Source organism: Hydractinia symbiolongicarpus, chromosome 10 (assembly GCF_029227915.1).
Source record: "Hydractinia symbiolongicarpus strain clone_291-10 chromosome 10, HSymV2.1, whole genome shotgun sequence".
NCBI lineage: Eukaryota > Metazoa > Cnidaria > Hydrozoa > Anthoathecata > Hydractiniidae > Hydractinia > Hydractinia symbiolongicarpus.
In genome coordinates this window covers 416,442-434,232 of record NC_079884.1, presented here as the reverse complement: position 1 = coordinate 434,232, position 17,791 = coordinate 416,442, and the positions used below count along the sequence as shown (strand labels likewise).

Genomic DNA, 17,791 nt, shown 5'->3' with positions numbered 1-17,791 from the left:
TGATGATCGTCTTAAATTTCTACGTAATGCGCCATCTTTGTTGTTATTAACGTTTCTCTTTAATGATTACGTCATTTCTTTCTGTACAGTTTCGCAAGCGCGTAGACTTAGACTATATTCGGCAGAACTAATTAATTATTTATGAATTTTATTTTAAAGAGAAATTGTTGAGGCTGAATATTTTTGGTGAAAGATAATAGTATTTTGGCCATAAAATCGGGACGAGTGTGTTGTAACAGAAAAAATATGGATATATAGTCTGAAAATAACCTTTCGTAACTTATTATGTAAAAAAAAAAATTTAAAAGGGTTACTGTCACCTTAAATTCACACCAAATTTAAACGAAAACTGCAAGAAACATGCTTCCAGTGAATTTCTTGCTTTGCTACTAGGAAAAAGAACTCATTAAGGAAAACTTCACAAGAACGGTCTATGAAGTCCATAATTATAAGGTGTATAATACTCTCGGGTGCTTCAAAGAGGGAGAAGGACATTTATTACCATTTGGATCTTATCTTACCCATCCCAACCCCGTTTCTAGATTGTCTGAATGAGGGAAAAGATGTACCTCAACTACAGGGACGTTTAACAGACTCTATTTTTAACTTCTTGGCCTAAGCCACAAGAAGCGCTGTAACAGATGTTGTCCATCCATTGAAGCGTGCAACCTAAAAATATGCATTCAAGCTGGAGGAGAGTCTGGCGTTTTCCAAGTAATATAAAATGAGGAAAAAAAATGCTCCAATCCTACAGCCCTGGAGGAAATGTTTAGTATAGCATAGTTAAAAAATTAGAGTTAAATAATGCCGGTTTAATTCTGTAAATTCTGCTGCTAGTCAAGGTAGAAGTGAGAGTATTAACAAAGCATGGTTTGGTCTAAATATAAAACAAGACAATCTTTATTCTTAATTTTGTTTTTCTTTAATTTTTTTTATCTTTTGTTGTATTTAAAACCTGCACGAATTTCAGTATAACTTTGCCCTATATTCGAAATGAGTCACAATTGTTAAATTAATGTAGGCTGCATTTCGTCGTTTTTTTAGGTGTTTTTAAATTTACTGCTTTGTTTCGCCACAATCATTTACGTCCCCATTGTATCCATGTATTGTTTTTCATTGACAATGGTTCAACTTTTTATAGCAACATTTAATTTGCACCACCAATACTTCACCACCGTATTATTTTAAGAAATCGCAAAATTGACTTCAACCAAATTGAAACCCTCCTCCTCTAATATCTCCTGCATATATGAGATAACAAATGATTTAACATGCTCTGCAGGCACCATATTTCTCGATTCGGTAAGCCCTTTTCTTGAATAAGCTCACAACTAGGGACAGAAACTTGAACAAAAACTAGAACAGAACAGAACAAAAACATTTTGCAATTTGACATGTTATCACACTTTGTATCCTTTTGTTATATTTTTCCTGTCTTTAAAGGACAGAGAAAGGACAGAGAATACAAAAGGTGCAAATTTGATTGGCTAAAAATCTTCATTTTGCAGAAAACTTAAAGTTAAATAAAATTTAAACTTTAGAATTTTTCTCCTGTGTAGTAGCAATAAACGTTCCAACGATTGATTGCAAAAAAAATTCCTGTTCTACGAAATATTTGTTGGGGTTAGAATTCACTGTAGGCGGTTTGGCATCAACTAGTAATTTTGCATATTGTGCTATAAGATTGTAATCAAAATTTTAAGTTAAATGTCGCAATCCTTCTTAATGTCCAATGTCCTTCCTAAGATAAACATAAAAATTCCCCTGGAAATTGTCAACCAATTATTTATTCTTTTCTTCCAACTGTGTCTTCTTCGCGTCCATGTTTGTTAACATACACCCCTTCGATTTGTTCTTTGCTTCTTTTTTCATACAGAAAGAAGTATAAAACAATTAAACCAGTCATAAAGCCACAATTAATTGATGACACTCTAAATAACCATCTACCACCGTATTCATCATAAATAACTCCTCCAACAATATTTCCAACAATGTTTCCTAAACTGTAATATACGCTGGTGACAATAGTAAACATTGTCACAGAGATTTTGATGGGACTTATCTTGTTTGTGTATTCCACAGCTGCTGCCCAAAATATTGCAAACCCAAAAAACTGGAAGAGTTGGATAGGTACCATCAGATAAGGTTCTTCAACAAAAGACATCGATAAAAATCGCAAGCAATATGAGAATGTAGCAATAATAAAACTTGGATAGATACCACCAAATAACTTTATTAGCTTTGCTGAAACAGGAAATGCTAATATTTCAGATACTGGTGACAATGCCGAAGCTACACCAATGATGGTTTTTGTTGTTCCTAACTCTTTCTCCATAAAAATTGCTTGAAATCCATTGATTAAGGAATAATTGATGCCCATATGAGCCATGATGGTGATAAAGAACATAACTTTATGTTGACGGCATGTGTTGATTGTGCTTCTTCCAACTGATCTGTTTTGCTCACTTTTATTCTCTTTTACTGATTTTATATCATTGGTAGATTCGTCCTTAATGGAAACAGTTGATGGCAATTCAATATTCTTAGTGTATTGATTTTTTCCATCCCTTTCCGTTGAAATAGTTTGAGATTTCAGCTTAAACATGGTACGACCTGCGCTCTCAGAAGAACGAGTAAGAAAAATAAACGAAATAAATAGCAAAATGATAAACGGAAGGTACATAATAAAAGCTGCTGTATATTTCGACATACCCTCTATTTGATATTGATCTGAAACAAATCCAGCCAAAAAAGACGATGCAGCAAAACCGACTGGACCAAAAACTCTTTGATAGCCGAAAGTAGTTTTATTTTTATACTTTTTCACTAGTACCATAACATTGGCGTCTATGAAGCCGACGATGGAAAGGCCAAACACCGCAATCAAAGAAGCCATCGTTAACATTACGTAAAACAATTTAGACTTCTCGTCACTTGCTAAATCTTCGTCATCACCAATGATACTTTTTGCAATCCATGGTACTGGGAATGTCACAGCGATATGAATTATAAGCATACTGGGAACAATAAATCTTTTGTGGTCACTGTGATCAATAATTATTGCAATAAAAGGGGCTCCAATGAGAGATGCTATGGTGCGCAATCCAGTTATAAGTCCACTTTGAGTGACTGTTAAACCAACAGATACTAAGAAAGCATTAAAATATGGCAACACACATCCCATAGTCCCGTACATACCAATGTATGCTAATTTTGCGGGAATTAACTCCTTAATAAAATGTGGACCAACACAAGATCTTGTTTGTTTCGACGTTGATTCATCCATCATCAGCAAAGTTTACTCGGAAAAAGCTTAAAAATTTTGAATATATAGTATATTTAATTGCGATCTCCCTTTTAAATTTATGTTTGAGTTTCAAGTGATCAATATTTGTTAACTAATTTGTTTAATTTAGGTAGCTGTATATCGATCAATAATAATATTCGTAGACATTAATTAAACTTTTAAAATCCGTCGATGCGTGCAATCGTATGTTTGAGAGATTTACTAACTGATTTGCAAAATATTTTAATGACAAAAAAATAAGCATTGTATTTGATCTACAAATAATCTTGAGCGTTTATAATTAATTACTTTAAACAAATTATATTTAATTCAGGTTGGCACATGACAAACGAGAAATAATCGTTTTCTTTAAATGTAGTTTATATATGGAATTTCAGAACGTCAAGATTAATTCAGGAAAAAAAGAGACAAGAAAATTTTGTGATATGCAGAATGTAATGACAATATGGAGTTTTCTAAAGCAATACACCACATCAACAACATATAAATAGTCAACCATTATATTGCTCTAAAAGCAAATAAAATGAGCAAGTAACAAAGCTTTAACGTCATTTGGAATTGCATCATTACGGCTTGCTCTTTCTCTCCTTCGACTGTAACTAAGTTGCATTACCGCTAGAGATCGTAGAAGATGGCTCTAACTTGCTTGCCTAACACACAAGCCGGTTCACAGTCAATAGTCGAGTTAAGATGGACTGACAACACTGCATTTAAAGTGCATCGGAGTTGGGACTCAAACATGAGACCTTATGATTACAACACCACAATACCATCTCCGCTAGAAAGATTAAGCATTTATAAAAATTTCTAAGTTTCTTTTAAAAATAGAAAATAGAACAATAATTTGACCAAAGTGAGTTCGTAATGACCTAATAAAATATTATTTCAAGGCAGAGATTGTGGTACTGCCACGTTGAACTCAACACAACAATTAATTATGCACTGCGTATTAGAAAGCTTTTCTTTCACAGTTCCAGGCATAATTATGAGCACTTGTTCCTTTGATGTCTGAATGCAAGCACTACCAAGTGTTCCAAGTGTTACCAAGTGTTACCAAGTGTTACCAGGTATTAAAGTTGTTACAAATAGATCGTCCTAATGCATTAAATAAACATGAAAGATGAACGATACCAAAATCTTTGCTTATCCTTTAAGACATTTTTTACGCCCATGCTCATCTCTTTTTTTCCTTCTTTGTAATTGTATAATAGCAATATACAAAACCTTCACCAATTTTTCTTTGATTTAAAAAAAAACACGAAACAAAATTTAAAACAGATTTAAATATTTCAAATGCTGAAAAACATGATTGCATGATTCTTAAAAAATATTCTAAAAACCAATTATAGTTTTTAATTATTTGTAAATATTTTAATATAACATTTGTATCTTTAAACTTTGTAGTCGTTTTTCTATTTTTTCCATAATTTTCGTTTTACTTCAGCTGGAAAGGGCTTGGCTAACAACAACTTAGAGGTATTAAGTAAATTTTTTCATTATGAAGTATAAGTTTTGCCTCTAATAATAAACATCTTTGGTGGTTCGAAGTGTTTTTCACATATCCAAGTCTTCTTGGTAGATTTGAAATAGTCCATACCTTCTTGAATTTGTGTTAAATTATTAAATTACAACACATCTTTTTCTGTGGAAATGGCTCAGAAAAAAAGGTAATCTCTGTGGGTATTTTTTTTATGGTTTTTGTTGTAACAGCAACAATGAGGAGCTATTGGAGTGTAAGTAATCAAGCCACATAGCTCGGTTAGTTATTTTGAAAAAACTTTGGCCAGCATTATATCACTCTTTGTTGCAAAAAATTGTGAAAGTCCATTCAGCTGGTCGTCAAAATGCTAATACACCACTGAGCTATTGCACTGTTTCTCGTCATCCAACTGCTTTCTATCACTAGTCACCTTTTTTAGGTGAAACAATTAACAATTTGTATTTTCATCAGTATGAAAAGAGAAGTGAAAAGCAAGCGCAAGAGGTTTGTATGAATTTTTGTGCAGAAGAATAAGACTAACAAAAGCCGTTGATAAAACGTCGAATTTAACACTGACAACAACTTAATGGAGTCGAATAACTTCAGAGAAGCACTAAAAACAAGCTTTGTTGTTTTCTAAATTGTTTGTTCTTTATATGCACAGAAGCTTAAGTTTATTACATTAATATACATCAATGGCCCTAAGCGAGATATTTTTGGCATATATTATTCCCAAACGTTTTTCTCCAAATTTTTGATTTCACCACCAAAGATGTTTACTATCAGAGACAAAACTTACATTTCATATTAAAAAAAATTACTTAATCCTCCTAAGTTGTTGTTAGTCAAGCCCTTTTTAGCTGAAGTTTTAAAAAAAAAAAAAAACGACTACAAAGTTGAAAGATAAAAAGGTTATATTAAAAAAATTACGAATAATTAAAAACTAGTTGATAACATAATTGGTTTTTATCACAAGATCATGCAATCATTGACAGTCGAATGAGCTAACAACAGTTGCGGTTGTTAAAGGACAAACTCGCAGTTTTCAACAGTTAAATGAGGAGATAACAGTTATCTAAACAATATCTGCATATGGCTACTCACTTGTGTTTCAACCTTGGCGTGCAAGATCAGGTTCCTGGATTAATTTTGTTACTAATTTTAAAAACCCGCTTGTATAGATACTGAAAAATGAAAGAAGAACAAATAAATAAACCGTTAAATTCATCTCACCTTTCTTCAACAAGTTTGTTGTTAATTTCCTTTAAGAGCAAATAAATCATAAATGTTACAACAAAAGAACAATGAAAACCAATCACCCGTGAATTTTTCATAAGAAATTTAGTGCAGGTTGGTTGAATTTTTATTAATAAATGAAATAGACAATAAAACCGTTAGAAAAAAAGTCACTTCCTCATTATAATTAGCTATTTAATAAAATGGCGATTTCTTCTTTTGACAATAATAAATACAATTTTATTACATGTCTGAAAATTAATTTGAACAAACGTTTCAAAAGACAGCGACAGTTTTATAGTTTTATCGCGGAAATTTTTCAGCTTTTTTTAAAGAAAATTGTTGAAAGTTTAATCGACTTTGCTTGTTACAGACATACACACAGTGATCAAGTTTATCGCGCTTTTTGTGAGCTAACTTAAAAGTCGGTGAAAATCTAATTGATGTCAAATATAGTTACAGGCGCGGTTGCTTCACTGAGTGAAAAGATTTTTATTTGCTGTTTTGTTTTCTTACCCAGGGGCGGATCCAGACTTTTTCAAGACTTAGTCAAGACTGAGTCTTGAATTTAGCAGCTGGGGGCTAAATTTTAAGCTTTGCGGGTACAAAAATCGCCGAAAAATTGTCTTCCGATTTATCTAGTTATTAATAAAATTGACCAAAAGAAACGCTAAGCTATAACAAAATCTCCTAAGAACATCTTTTATAAGAATCAAATCTCCGTCTTACACGTCTTATTTTAGATAGATAAAACCACTAAAATTAACAGGGATTAACTACAATAAAGTGAGACAATTGTGAATATATTTCATTATTTATAAACTCCTGCTGTTTCTGCCAATATCAGGCTTCATCAGCATGACTAGGTGAATCAAATGATCACACCAGCCATGGACAGCAAAATAAAACACAATAATAACAAAAAAAATAAGAATATGGAAAGATCAGGATAATGAAGATGAAATATACATACATGTGATATGATACAAACACACCTCAACCCATGTATTTGTTCAGATATATTTGTTTATTCATAGGGCTAAACTCAAGTTTCGTTTGAACTTTGAAAGAAGAATTAAGAAGGGTTTTTTACTGCTTTTTGCATGCTGAAATAGGAAAATGCAACTTTCAGTTAAGAAAGTTGCAACCTGGAAAAAGGGGAACGTAATGATTTGGCTTGAAGTCTACACCAGACTTAACAATATCTTCATAACAAAATAAAATTTTTAACTGATCTTCATCAGGTAAAATAGATGGGTGTGGCAATATACACTGTGTAAAGAAAGTTGTAACAAACTGTAACAAACCGAATTGTGGGTAAAATGTGTTAATTTTTCTCTTTATTACTGTTGACAAGGCAAGTATTGACAGAAAAGGAAACCATGTCTTGGGGGTACAGTTGTTGATTGCTTCTGCTTTAACTGCCTCCTCAGGAGAAAGAGTCATATCACAAACAATATGGGAAAGGGAAAATCTGAATAAACTTTTCTCAGATATAAAAATATTTGCCTTTTGGTTTTTAAAAGCAAATTGAAAACAAGGATGATTGGAATAAAAGGAAGGATGCAAGAAAAGTTCTATGGATGTCAAGATTCTCAAAACATCAACAAGAGAATTATCACCTATGCCTATACCAACGATGCTGAGCTGTATAGACAGTCTCCTGATGGATTGGATCTAAAAATAATATATTTTACCATGACCTTTTACTCAACAAACTTGTTTCTTAATAGTCATTCGAAGAGTTGTTTATTTTCATCACCAACCTTACTTATCCAGATGTCAAGTTCTTGCTTCTAATAACAACACAAATATTAATTGAGAAAGAATTCCTCCGCAATGCTGAAAATTCTGTTCAAAGCTCATATTACAAAAACAATACACCTTTATGACAATTCAATTGTACATGCGTTCCTACGGCTCTCCATCGTTTTACAATATCGAAAAAAAGGAGGTAAAACTCGTGTTTTTATGAGAGTTTGTTAGAGACGAAAGCGTGTTTTCTCCAGTTTTTTAACTTCCGTCGTATCAATTTCTTTCAAATTTTTAGGAAACGTTAATAATAATAAGATACAACTTATGTGTACTTTTCATTAAAAACAAAACGTGGCAAGAAAAGTTATCACGAAAAATAGTGTTTTCTCCTTAATAAACTCTTATAAAAGTGTAATGTTTACCTCCTCTGATTGCAAAATAAGCTGCGATGGAGTGTTATTTTTTCCGAATTATCGTAAAGGTGTATTAGCCCTAGCTATTAGCTAATTAAATCTTTTTGTATTTGGTTTTAATTTAATAGTCTGTTGTATAAAGCTCTCCCCAACTAGCTTTTCGTAGCAGATATACTGAAAACCTTTAGATAAATGCAAGGTGTGTTGGAGAGTAAAAAACATACTTCTCACCTTAAAACAATAATTCCTTTATCCTCACACCTCGCCTCAGATGGAAGGTATATATCTGGACCTGAATTCCGATGAAGACTTTTACCAACCAAGGGATAAATATCCCCACACAACAAAAATGCTCGAGAATAAACACTTTCTAAAAGTTCTTTTTGCATTTTACGAACAGATTCAAAATTATCACACTTTAAATCAGTAAGCACCCGCGCCAACATATCTGCTGCAGCCATAATCAATAATAGTACGGAAAGAATCCAAGCCAAAAGGCGTGAGTCTTTGACTAATCCTGACGGATGGGAGTTAAAACTATAGCCTAACAGGTTATCAGTAACCACGCAAAACGGAACCTAAATTTCCTTCGCCGGCTGCGGGCCACATATTGTTGGACTACGCATAGAGTGTGAAAATTACGTCACGATTTTGACGTCACAGGCCCCTTAGGTGAGATGGGGAGGGTTGCGGGCCATAGCTATTTGATTTTTGACTGACTGAGTGACTGATTAGTCAAAATGAATCAGTCAAAATCTGTAAGCTATAATTTGCAACCCTCTCAGTCTATATGGTAGCGACGTCACAACTTTGACGTCAACATCGCTATAGGCGAATTGGAGAGGGCTGTGAACCATGGCTTTTCGCCGTAAAAAAATTACAATTTTTAACGCCCTCCGTTTGCAACGCCTTGATCGTCGACATCTTCGCTTGGCTAACATTTTTCGTCAAATTTACACTTAGTCACGCGACTTATCTGACTAACCCTGGATCCGCACCTGCTTACCCTCTTATAATAATATGCTTTTTCCTTTCTTTGAAATATGTCAATATTGTAACATTGCTTTGCTGTTTTTTTTACAAAAAGGAAGATCTAACGACAAAAGTTCTGGCGATGTCTGCAGATAGAATGAAACATAACTTTTATATTATTTTTTTGTTTCTAAAAAATTATTACTTCTCATTCATTGATGTGATATTTTTTATCTTTGAAAGTGGAGAGCTCTGCAAGGGTATAAACTTTCCTTTATGACATTTTATATTTTCTCAGATAGTGTCTCTAATTCGTTTTAGTTTTCCAAAGGTTTCTGTACTAGTGTCTTGCTGTATTCTCTAATTTAGAGCTGCATCATTCAATGTGAAACTGATAAATGCTGCGATGTTTTTTAACAAAAGATTATAATTTTAGAGTCTGAAGTGACGCAGCTCAAACCATTTATGAGATCTTTTATCCAGTTAAAGTAGATATGAACGATCCAATTGACGCGACCAGACTGATTAACGCTCCGTCACCACGTGTTATAAAAGCGCTTATTCCCGCAAAAATATGTTATTTTGCAATCTATGGAACTATGGGTTGTTTTTTACCATACCTAATAAATTTCTTCCATTCCATTGGTTTATCTGTTACGCAAAGCGTTCTTATTGCTGGTATAAGAACTATCTTCTCACTAGTAATATCACCTTGTTTTGGTGCAATAGCTAACCACTTTCGTAGAGAAAAATTGGTTCTACTGACATCCTCAACGATTGTACCTTTACCATGGATTGCCAAAGCAGCAGATGCTAAGATTGGGGTGGAGAACAGTGCAGGAGATAAGTTATTTTTTGTCATGCATGGGAAGAATCTTATGAAATATTGACCAATGATCAATGAAATATTGCCAAAATGAAAGTATATCGAAGCCATTGGTAACATGGCATAAGGACGTCACTAGTAGTGAAAAAAGCAGATTAGAAAAAGATGTAAGAGTAAAAGCAAAAGAGAAATAAAGGTAAAAGACAATAATGGTAAAGTTGCTACCTTTACTTTCGTGGAAAACAAGTGTATTGAAAACCAGGAATGTGAATGTGTTTCCAGCAAAAACAAAACAAATGTTGCAAAAACTTTATTCTCAACATGTCGCCAAATGAAAGTTATCTTCTTCTTGATCATTGTAGCACACATGGGAATCAATTTCTCTCTAATAAATGGATTTCAAGCTATATTTATGGAGAAAGAGTTGGGAAGAACAAAAACCATCATTGGTTTAGCTTCAGCATTGTCATCAGTATCTGAAATTCTAGTATTTCGTGTTTCAGCAAAGTTAATAAAATTATTTTGCGGTACCTATCCAAGTTTTATTATTGCTACATTCTCATATTGCTTGCGATTTTTATCGATGTCTTTTGTTGAAGAACCCTATCTGATGGTACCTATCCAGCTTTTCCAGTTTTTTGGGTTTGCAATATTTTGGGCAGCAGCTGTGGAATACACAAACAAGATAAGTCCCATCAAAATCTCTGTGACAATGTTTACTATTGTCACTAGAGTATATTACAGTTTAGGAAACTTTACTGGAAGTATTGTTGGAGGAGTTATTTATGATAAATACGGTGGTAGATGGTTATCTAGAGCATCATCAATTAATTGTGGCTTTTTGACTGGTTTAATTGTTTTGCATTTCTTTCTGTATGAAAGAAGAAGGATACACAGCTCAATTGATGTACCCATGAATGAAATCGTAAAAGAAATTCATGATGAAAGTTTGACAAACAAGGGCGAGAACTCTATTCAACAAAAATTACGACTGATGAAAATTATGCCTCACAAAAACTTTTGGTCAAATGTAAAACTTTATCCAACAAATATTATTTGTGAAAATTCGATGAAATTAATCACGTTTAGTATGTTCGTAGAAACTAGCACGCAAAAATTTAAGTATTTTCTTTTTCAATTAAAATCCACCACAAAATCGCAAAAAATATCGTTCTTTCAATTTTTCTTTACAATAATTTTTAACCAATACAGCAGATTTGGAGAAATTTCATTTAGTATTTAGTTTGTAGGATACAAAATTTGAGCGTTCTGTTAGTTGATCATGTATTATTTTATTTTTTGTTCTTTTCATTTTTAATATATTTTGAAGTTCGGTACTTTGACATTACATTATTTAACATGTTAGATAATTTTGTCATTTGTTCTCACAGACACTTTGGCTGTCGACTTTACGATTGGTCTCATAACAAAGAAAACAAACTCCGGAGTTATAGTTTTTTAAGAAACAAAGAGCCGATGCGACTTAAAAATCACGCTTTCGAACAAAATTGTAAGAGAATTTATGCAATACTTTTCGCTGCAGAAAAAATACCAATATCTAAATTTAATTTTTGGTGTGCAAACATGAAATGTTTGGCCTACAATAAAACGAAGACCAAAATCTCAGTTATTATTTTCAAAATGCTTTTTTTGTTTTGACAAAAAAAAACAGTTTTATTCAGACCAATTTTTGATTGGGTGACATATGTTAGTACCATCAGTTGAGCATGCGTTTTTGTTCACTGCGCAAAATGTTACAAAAAAAGTATTGTTAAATTGTGGACCTATTTTGGCCTAAAAATGGCATTTAGGTGACTAGAACGAAATTTTATTGCCACTTTCATTTTCATCTTGTAGAAAACGGCATTTTTTTATTTTTGACCAATCTTAATAACAGAACGAAGGTGACGAAAAAACAAGATTTTGACGTCACCATCATTTTGAGCATATTTTTTGGTTTACCAGTTATGCCAACCTTGTTCCCAAGGCAATTTTTTGCCTATTTAGCCAATATCTGAGATGACGCAAAGAAATGATAGCTGTGTTAATTTTCATCGAAAATAAAAACTAGCTCCATTAAACAAGTCAGATTCAGATCCAGGAAACCGCCGAGCGCACATGGCACTAAAACAGTGCTCCGTACGAACGAGACATTCATACTTGAAAGTAAAGCCAAAAATGGTCTTACCATGACTGAAGTTGGTTTTGATAAATCACTCTCCCTCAAGGCGTTATTTAATAAAGTATTATCGCATATTTACAGAAGCGATTGAGACATTTTAGAAACCACCTTTTTTAACTTTGCAACACCAGCATCCATAGCTGTAAGTTCCATATGACTAATCTACGGGAAGTTTTAAAATTGGTTTGGATTGTAAGTACAAATTATTTGTATGAAAGAAACAGCACTTCTTTTCTCTGTGTTACTTTTTTTTTGTTTTGTTTTTACATAGTCATTTTATGGGAATTGGGTATTTCAACGTTAAAAGCAAGACACCTTAGTACATTTAGAATGTTTTATTTCTTGGAAATAAATAACATTTTTAGGTTGGTAAAAAAAGCATATAAAAATACAAAAAAAAGTATGGGCGTCATCTATAAAGAACATAAATTTGCACAAACGACTTCCCTAAAACTTTGGTTTCCATTAGAATCTGTAACTTTCATGCAACTGTTGTAGACATAGAAAAAAAGATTTCATCTTAACAACATTTTTTGTGCAACTTCCGTTGTGTTGCTTTGTTTACAACTTGTATTTTCATCGAATTTATATCAGTGCCTGCGGTACAACAGTTGCTCAACAATTTTTATGTTAATGAAAACCAGCCTTAAGTACGCAGAAAAATCTATATTTAATATTTAACAATTTGCGTTCTATAGAAAGCATACAAACTACGTAGTCTAAAACAAACACACTAAAAGCTGTACCGCGATGGATACGTGTAAACAGACCTTAAGGGGTGATATTTTTCTACAAAATTTAATAATATAAAGGTCACTATGAAACATTATTATAAAATTATTTTACAATATATTATGTACAATGCAAAAAAAACATAGGAGAGAACAGTAACTTGACATATATAAAAAAAGTACCTGACACTGTTATTATTGAATGACGTAATGGTAATCAACACGATCTATTATTAAATTGATAATAGAAAACAAATAAACAAACAAATTGAAACTAACACCTCTACACATCATTCATACCCTAAGGCTACTAAACTATCCAACTACACAATAAACAAATAAACAAATAAACAAATAAACAAATAAACAAATAAACAAATAAACAAATAAACAAATAAACAAATAAACAAATAAACAAATAAACAAATAAACAAATAAACAAATAAACGAATAAACGAATAAACAAATAAACGAATAAACGAATAAACGAATAAACGAATAAACAAATAAACAAATAAACAAATAAACAAATAAACAAATAAACAAATAAACAAATAAACAAATAAACAAATAAACAAATAAACAAATAAACAAATAAACAAATAAACAAACAACACAAACATGAAAACACGATAAAACAAATAATTTTATCCTCACACAATAGGATGCTTCACAAAATGTGCATGCAACATTTCTTTGGTGCATTTGTTGTGGTGTTGTTAAAAGTTGCTTTGTTTCAATTGCTATGTGTGGCTGGAAAACGTGTAAAAATTAAAGGCCTCCGATGTGCATGGAAAAATGGACAAATGTTATTTTGAGACTATTACTTCATTGATGGGTCTTGTCCTTCATTGATAACTTCAATTGTCAATTCATTAAACCAGATCCCGCAGAATGTAAACCTTGCCCTCGAAGATGTAAATATTGAGTTCGTAAATATCTCCTTTGCTCAACCAAATGACGCATTCATTACCCTGACAACGAATATGGCGTATTGTAACGCCCAATAGTTAAATGTCAGTTGGTTTTGATTGATGGGTGTACATATGTCTGCGCAAGTCAATTTTTTGTTGAAAATCTTCCGTGCATATGCTACACCGAAACGGCTTGAAATTTTTATGTTTCTTACAGTGAGTAATAAGATTTGACGACTGACTGAATGACTTGCCACAAAAGTTACACCTGTGTGGTTTCTCTCCCGTATGTGTGTATGTGTGTTTGCGCATGTCAGATTTTTGATGAAACCTTTTGCCACAAAATGTGCATGCAAATGGGCGGATGTTGGCGTGTATCATCATATGTGTAGTCAAGGTAGACGAACGTTTGAACGCTTTCCCGCAGACCTTGCATGGATATAATCGGTCTGATACCTTATGTTGCGACGAATTTAACAACGGTGTGGGAGGGCGCGATTGAAATCCTTCTGGCATGTGATAGGGAAGATTGTGATGCACTGAATTGTAGTGATAAGATGGAGGGTGACGAAAAGGCACCAAAGGAGGAGATAAATGATTATTTTGTTCGTACTTTATCGGGATGGTTCTTTTTTGATTTGCAAAATTAAAGAAAGACTTTTGCAGCATCTCATAATTGATTCGTCTGGCTTCATTTCGTTCTTTTTCTAGACAATTTTCTCCAAACGATTCTAAACTCCTCTGAATCCTCTCATCATTGAGAAACTCTAAGAAGGAGTGTGGGTAGTCAACTCCATCTAAATCATCTCCTTTTATGATGTCACCTAAGGTTTGCCAAAAACAGGAAAATAATGAATAGGAAAATAGATAAATAGATAAATAAATAAATACACACATTGTTAACATGGTAAAACTTTTTTTTCTGATAAAACATTTCGTCCAATGTTACTTTTGCCAGCAATCAGGCTTCTTAGTTTTTGTTTTTACATCAAAAAATATCTTTGTAGATGCTCGACCTGGCACAAACATTTTAGTCAGTCAAAAGTGATGAAAAGAAAAACGCGGAAAATTTTTGTCCAGCGCAAAAATTTCAATCATTAATGAAGAAAAAAATCTGTTAAAAGAATGAATAACTATGTTTGCGATTCTACCTGTAAACTTTTTAACCCTGAGCGACAACTTTATATAAATGTTTTATTGGCAAATTATCCAATAGTTTCGATCTATTCAAAATCAAAATATTTTTATGGGATCCAAGCTTTCTAGAAAACCTCAAACCCGTAAAATTTATAAATTATACATTTTGTTTCGTACATGCAGCAAAAACACACACAGAAAAGAAAAACTCCAAACTAATATTTGTCCCCTGTTATTTACCGTAAAATTTCAACGGTCCTACTTCTGAAGGGTTTTATGTGTTAAACTTTGGTTATATTCCTTGATACATATTTACAGTATCTTCCTTTTGAACGTGAAGCATAATATCCAATCTAGTTAACGTACCAAAACAAAAAACGCTAAAAATTGACTTCAAATGTCAATACTTTGAGTTCTGATTTTATTTAGAGTGTTCTTTATATGGCCCTTGGCATTTATAAGGAGTAAATTCATCACGGCAGTGAGCTTGCTTCTTGAAAGGGTCTGTGACATCTTAAGCGCATTTTTTAATTTGTGTGTTACTCCTTAATAAACTGCTTCAAAACACAATGCATACGTTTCTTTATAAAAAGGGAGTTTAAAAACGTACTACTCATTTTTTTTATATAAAAACAGTTTTCAAGATATGTCAGTCAAAACAATCAATGTTTTTTATTTCTTGTTTGAGCCTTAATTTGTGTGAAATTGTTGTTGAAATAGAAAAAATCTCTACATCTTGTTGTACAACATCTCGTGTCGCTTTGTTGTGCAACATATGTTTACGTTTAAATTGTAACATCGACTTTTATACAACATGCACAAAAATTTTATGCTATTTAAAACCTGTGAATTTAATTTCTATGGAGAGTTATACCCCTCGACAATATTAGGCGTGTCGCTAGGCAACAAAAGTGGTTAAATGAAACAACGCCCTTGCAACTTTTTTTCTGATTCTACTTCCCCTTTTAAAAAGATTTTGGACAGACCGTTACCTAAAATTTCGGAATTTCAACTTAGTGGAACTACCGGATTTTGAAATATGATTGGTTTAATCTGGCCATATATTGGTCACTCGACGATACAAGGGCATTTTTCGTCTTTTTCTTCTCTCATATCAAAGAGACAAAAAACCCTGGGGACGAGGGTGGCATCAGATATTTATGTATATAATATATTTTGTCATATACTACTAACCTTTCTCAATTTGGGAGGTTTTGGTTCGATTTTCTTTTTCACTACTGCTACTTGGACAGTCACTGGTGTTGCTTGAGCAATCATCCCGATCTTCTTCAACACTGCACATATCCACTTTGCTATCGGTTTCTGTAAAATAAACAAAAAAGATTGGAAGGATGTTGGAAAGTTTAAACTTTATTTGTCATAAACTTGCCCAATTTAGTTAAAGTATATACGCTTCTGTAAGAAATCCGCCTAGCTTCAAACATTTTTTAACTTTTACCGCCATTTTGGCTAAGTGTACGGGCGTATGCAGCTTGTCCAATTTGACATTATTTAGACTGCTTCAAAATATCAGCCTTGACTTCAGAACTTTTTTTTAACAAAAAAAATCATGGGAACGAAGTTGACATAACTCAATAGTTTTTTTAGCAGTGAAGGGTTAGTTCTCGTGGATTTTTTAATTGTCCAAAACTAGCCTTCAATATTACCATTATATCACCACGTTTGCAAGTCAAAATATCGAAACTATGGAAGTATAGCCTAATAGTTGAACGCAGAATGCTTGGACAAAATGTTTGCCGAAAGGGTGCACTTTTGCTGCATAATTTATAATATTTTTTTTAGCAAAAAACATTCCTCCATATTCAACAAAAATTTTAATTAATACAACTGCGATGTTATATATTAATTAAGTGCATCATTAAGCTGCAGTGACAAGATTTAAAAATAATTTGGGATAGTTTAAGAAAATATGCCACAAAAATGCCATAACAATCATATTGAGCCTAATTTAGTGTAAACCTCACTCACCTATCCTCCACCCTTCATCATCACTTTCATATTCATCCTCATATTGTAAATCTTCTTTGAATTTACGTTTCAGCAAAAATGATTTCGGCATTGTATGTGAAGATGTTTGCCAAACATCAAACTGTCTTCACTTTTTTTTTGTTTCCGTTTTTTCGAAAAACTATGCTCACTGTGTGTATCTCTCGTTTTGTTTTGTTTCGCTACTAATTGAGCATACTTATGTTCGCAGCAGTTTATGTAAAACAGTTCTACCTCGTGACGCCCGTACATGAATACGACTGGTGGTTGTATGTCGTTTATGAATTAAACATGTTGAAACATACTGTCGTTACTCTATTTAAATGCCACTCAAGCTGCATTGAACTTACTGTTTTGTTGTAACGCAAACAAGATAAATTGAAATGCTTTTTCTTCTTCATAGATATTCAAGAAAACAAAAAATAAAAACATTTCTGAATATAAAATTATAAAATTATCTTAATGTATTTTTTTTCTTCTTTTTTTTACAGTTACAGAGCATTTAGGATGAATTTTATGTCCGTATTTTTTTTTAAAAAAAATAAAGTTATAAATGACAGAAACAACGACGACGCTTGCATTCTGTCGTTAAAATTCAATTTACGCTGTTACGATAAACATGCCGAAAGTTTATTTACGCGCTGCAAATACGATGCCTCTGCAAAACTGCAAAGAGTCGTTACCTCGCAGCTATAACGGTAACAATAACATTAACTGTTCGCAACTTGAAGTTTGGTAGTTTTTATCGCTGTGTCGCGTTATAAAAAGTATCGCAAAGCGTTTTTTATCAAACCCTATTGCAACAATATTTTAAACATAACTAACGCGGGA

At 32.7% G+C, this 17,791-nt stretch overlaps 3 protein-coding genes across 3 annotated transcripts; 1 reads left to right on the top strand and 2 right to left on the bottom strand.

Moving 5' to 3' along the window:
* Nucleotides 1–769: 769 nt before the first annotated feature.
* LOC130612311 (major facilitator superfamily domain-containing protein 6-like) lies at nt 770–7,401 on the bottom strand. The gene is made up of 2 exons (XM_057433619.1): nt 5,892–7,401; nt 770–4,085 (listed from the first exon to the last, which is right to left on the bottom strand). Exon 2 carries the CDS (start codon nt 3,287–3,289, stop codon nt 1,787–1,789), a length of 1,503 nt encoding a protein of 500 aa, XP_057289602.1. The 5' UTR covers nt 3,290–4,085; nt 5,892–7,401; the 3' UTR covers nt 770–1,786.
* A 2,662-nt stretch (nt 7,402–10,063) lies between these two features.
* On the top strand, nt 10,064–11,929 carry LOC130612039 (major facilitator superfamily domain-containing protein 6-B-like). Its single transcript, XM_057433327.1, has 2 exons — nt 10,064–10,156; nt 10,252–11,929. Exons 1-2 carry the CDS (start codon nt 10,064–10,066, stop codon nt 11,230–11,232), a joined length of 1,074 nt encoding a protein of 357 aa, XP_057289310.1. The 3' UTR covers nt 11,233–11,929.
* A 562-nt stretch (nt 11,930–12,491) lies between these two features.
* Nucleotides 12,492–17,437, bottom strand: LOC130612697 (zinc finger protein sens-like). The gene is made up of 3 exons (XM_057434049.1): nt 16,943–17,437; nt 16,148–16,276; nt 12,492–14,640 (listed from the first exon to the last, which is right to left on the bottom strand). Exons 1-3 carry the CDS (start codon nt 17,031–17,033, stop codon nt 13,913–13,915), a joined length of 948 nt encoding a protein of 315 aa, XP_057290032.1. The 5' UTR covers nt 17,034–17,437; the 3' UTR covers nt 12,492–13,912.
* Nucleotides 17,438–17,791: the final 354 nt, after the last annotated feature.

What these genes read in the sequence shown, in the direction of transcription:
- LOC130612311 (XM_057433619.1), bottom strand. Translation starts at nt 3,289, where the DNA reads ATGATGGATGAATCAACGTCGAAACAAACAAGATCTTGTGTTGGTCCA.
- LOC130612039 (XM_057433327.1), top strand. Translation starts at nt 10,064, where the DNA reads ATGAAATATTGCCAAAATGAAAGTATATCGAAGCCATTGGTAACATGG. An exon ending in AAAGCAGATTAGAAAAAGAT is followed by an intron (nt 10,157 to 10,251) that starts GTAAGAGTAAAA and finishes ATTGAAAACCAG; the next exon opens with GAATGTGAATGTGTTTCCAG.
- LOC130612697 (XM_057434049.1), bottom strand. Translation starts at nt 17,033, where the DNA reads ATGCCGAAATCATTTTTGCTGAAACGTAAATTCAAAGAAGATTTACAA. An exon ending in TGATGAAGGGTGGAGGATAG is followed by an intron (nt 16,277 to 16,942) that starts GTGAGTGAGGTT and finishes TTTATTTTACAG; the next exon opens with AAACCGATAGCAAAGTGGAT. An exon ending in AACCTCCCAAATTGAGAAAG is followed by an intron (nt 14,641 to 16,147) that starts GTTAGTAGTATA and finishes GGCAAACCTTAG; the next exon opens with GTGACATCATAAAAGGAGAT.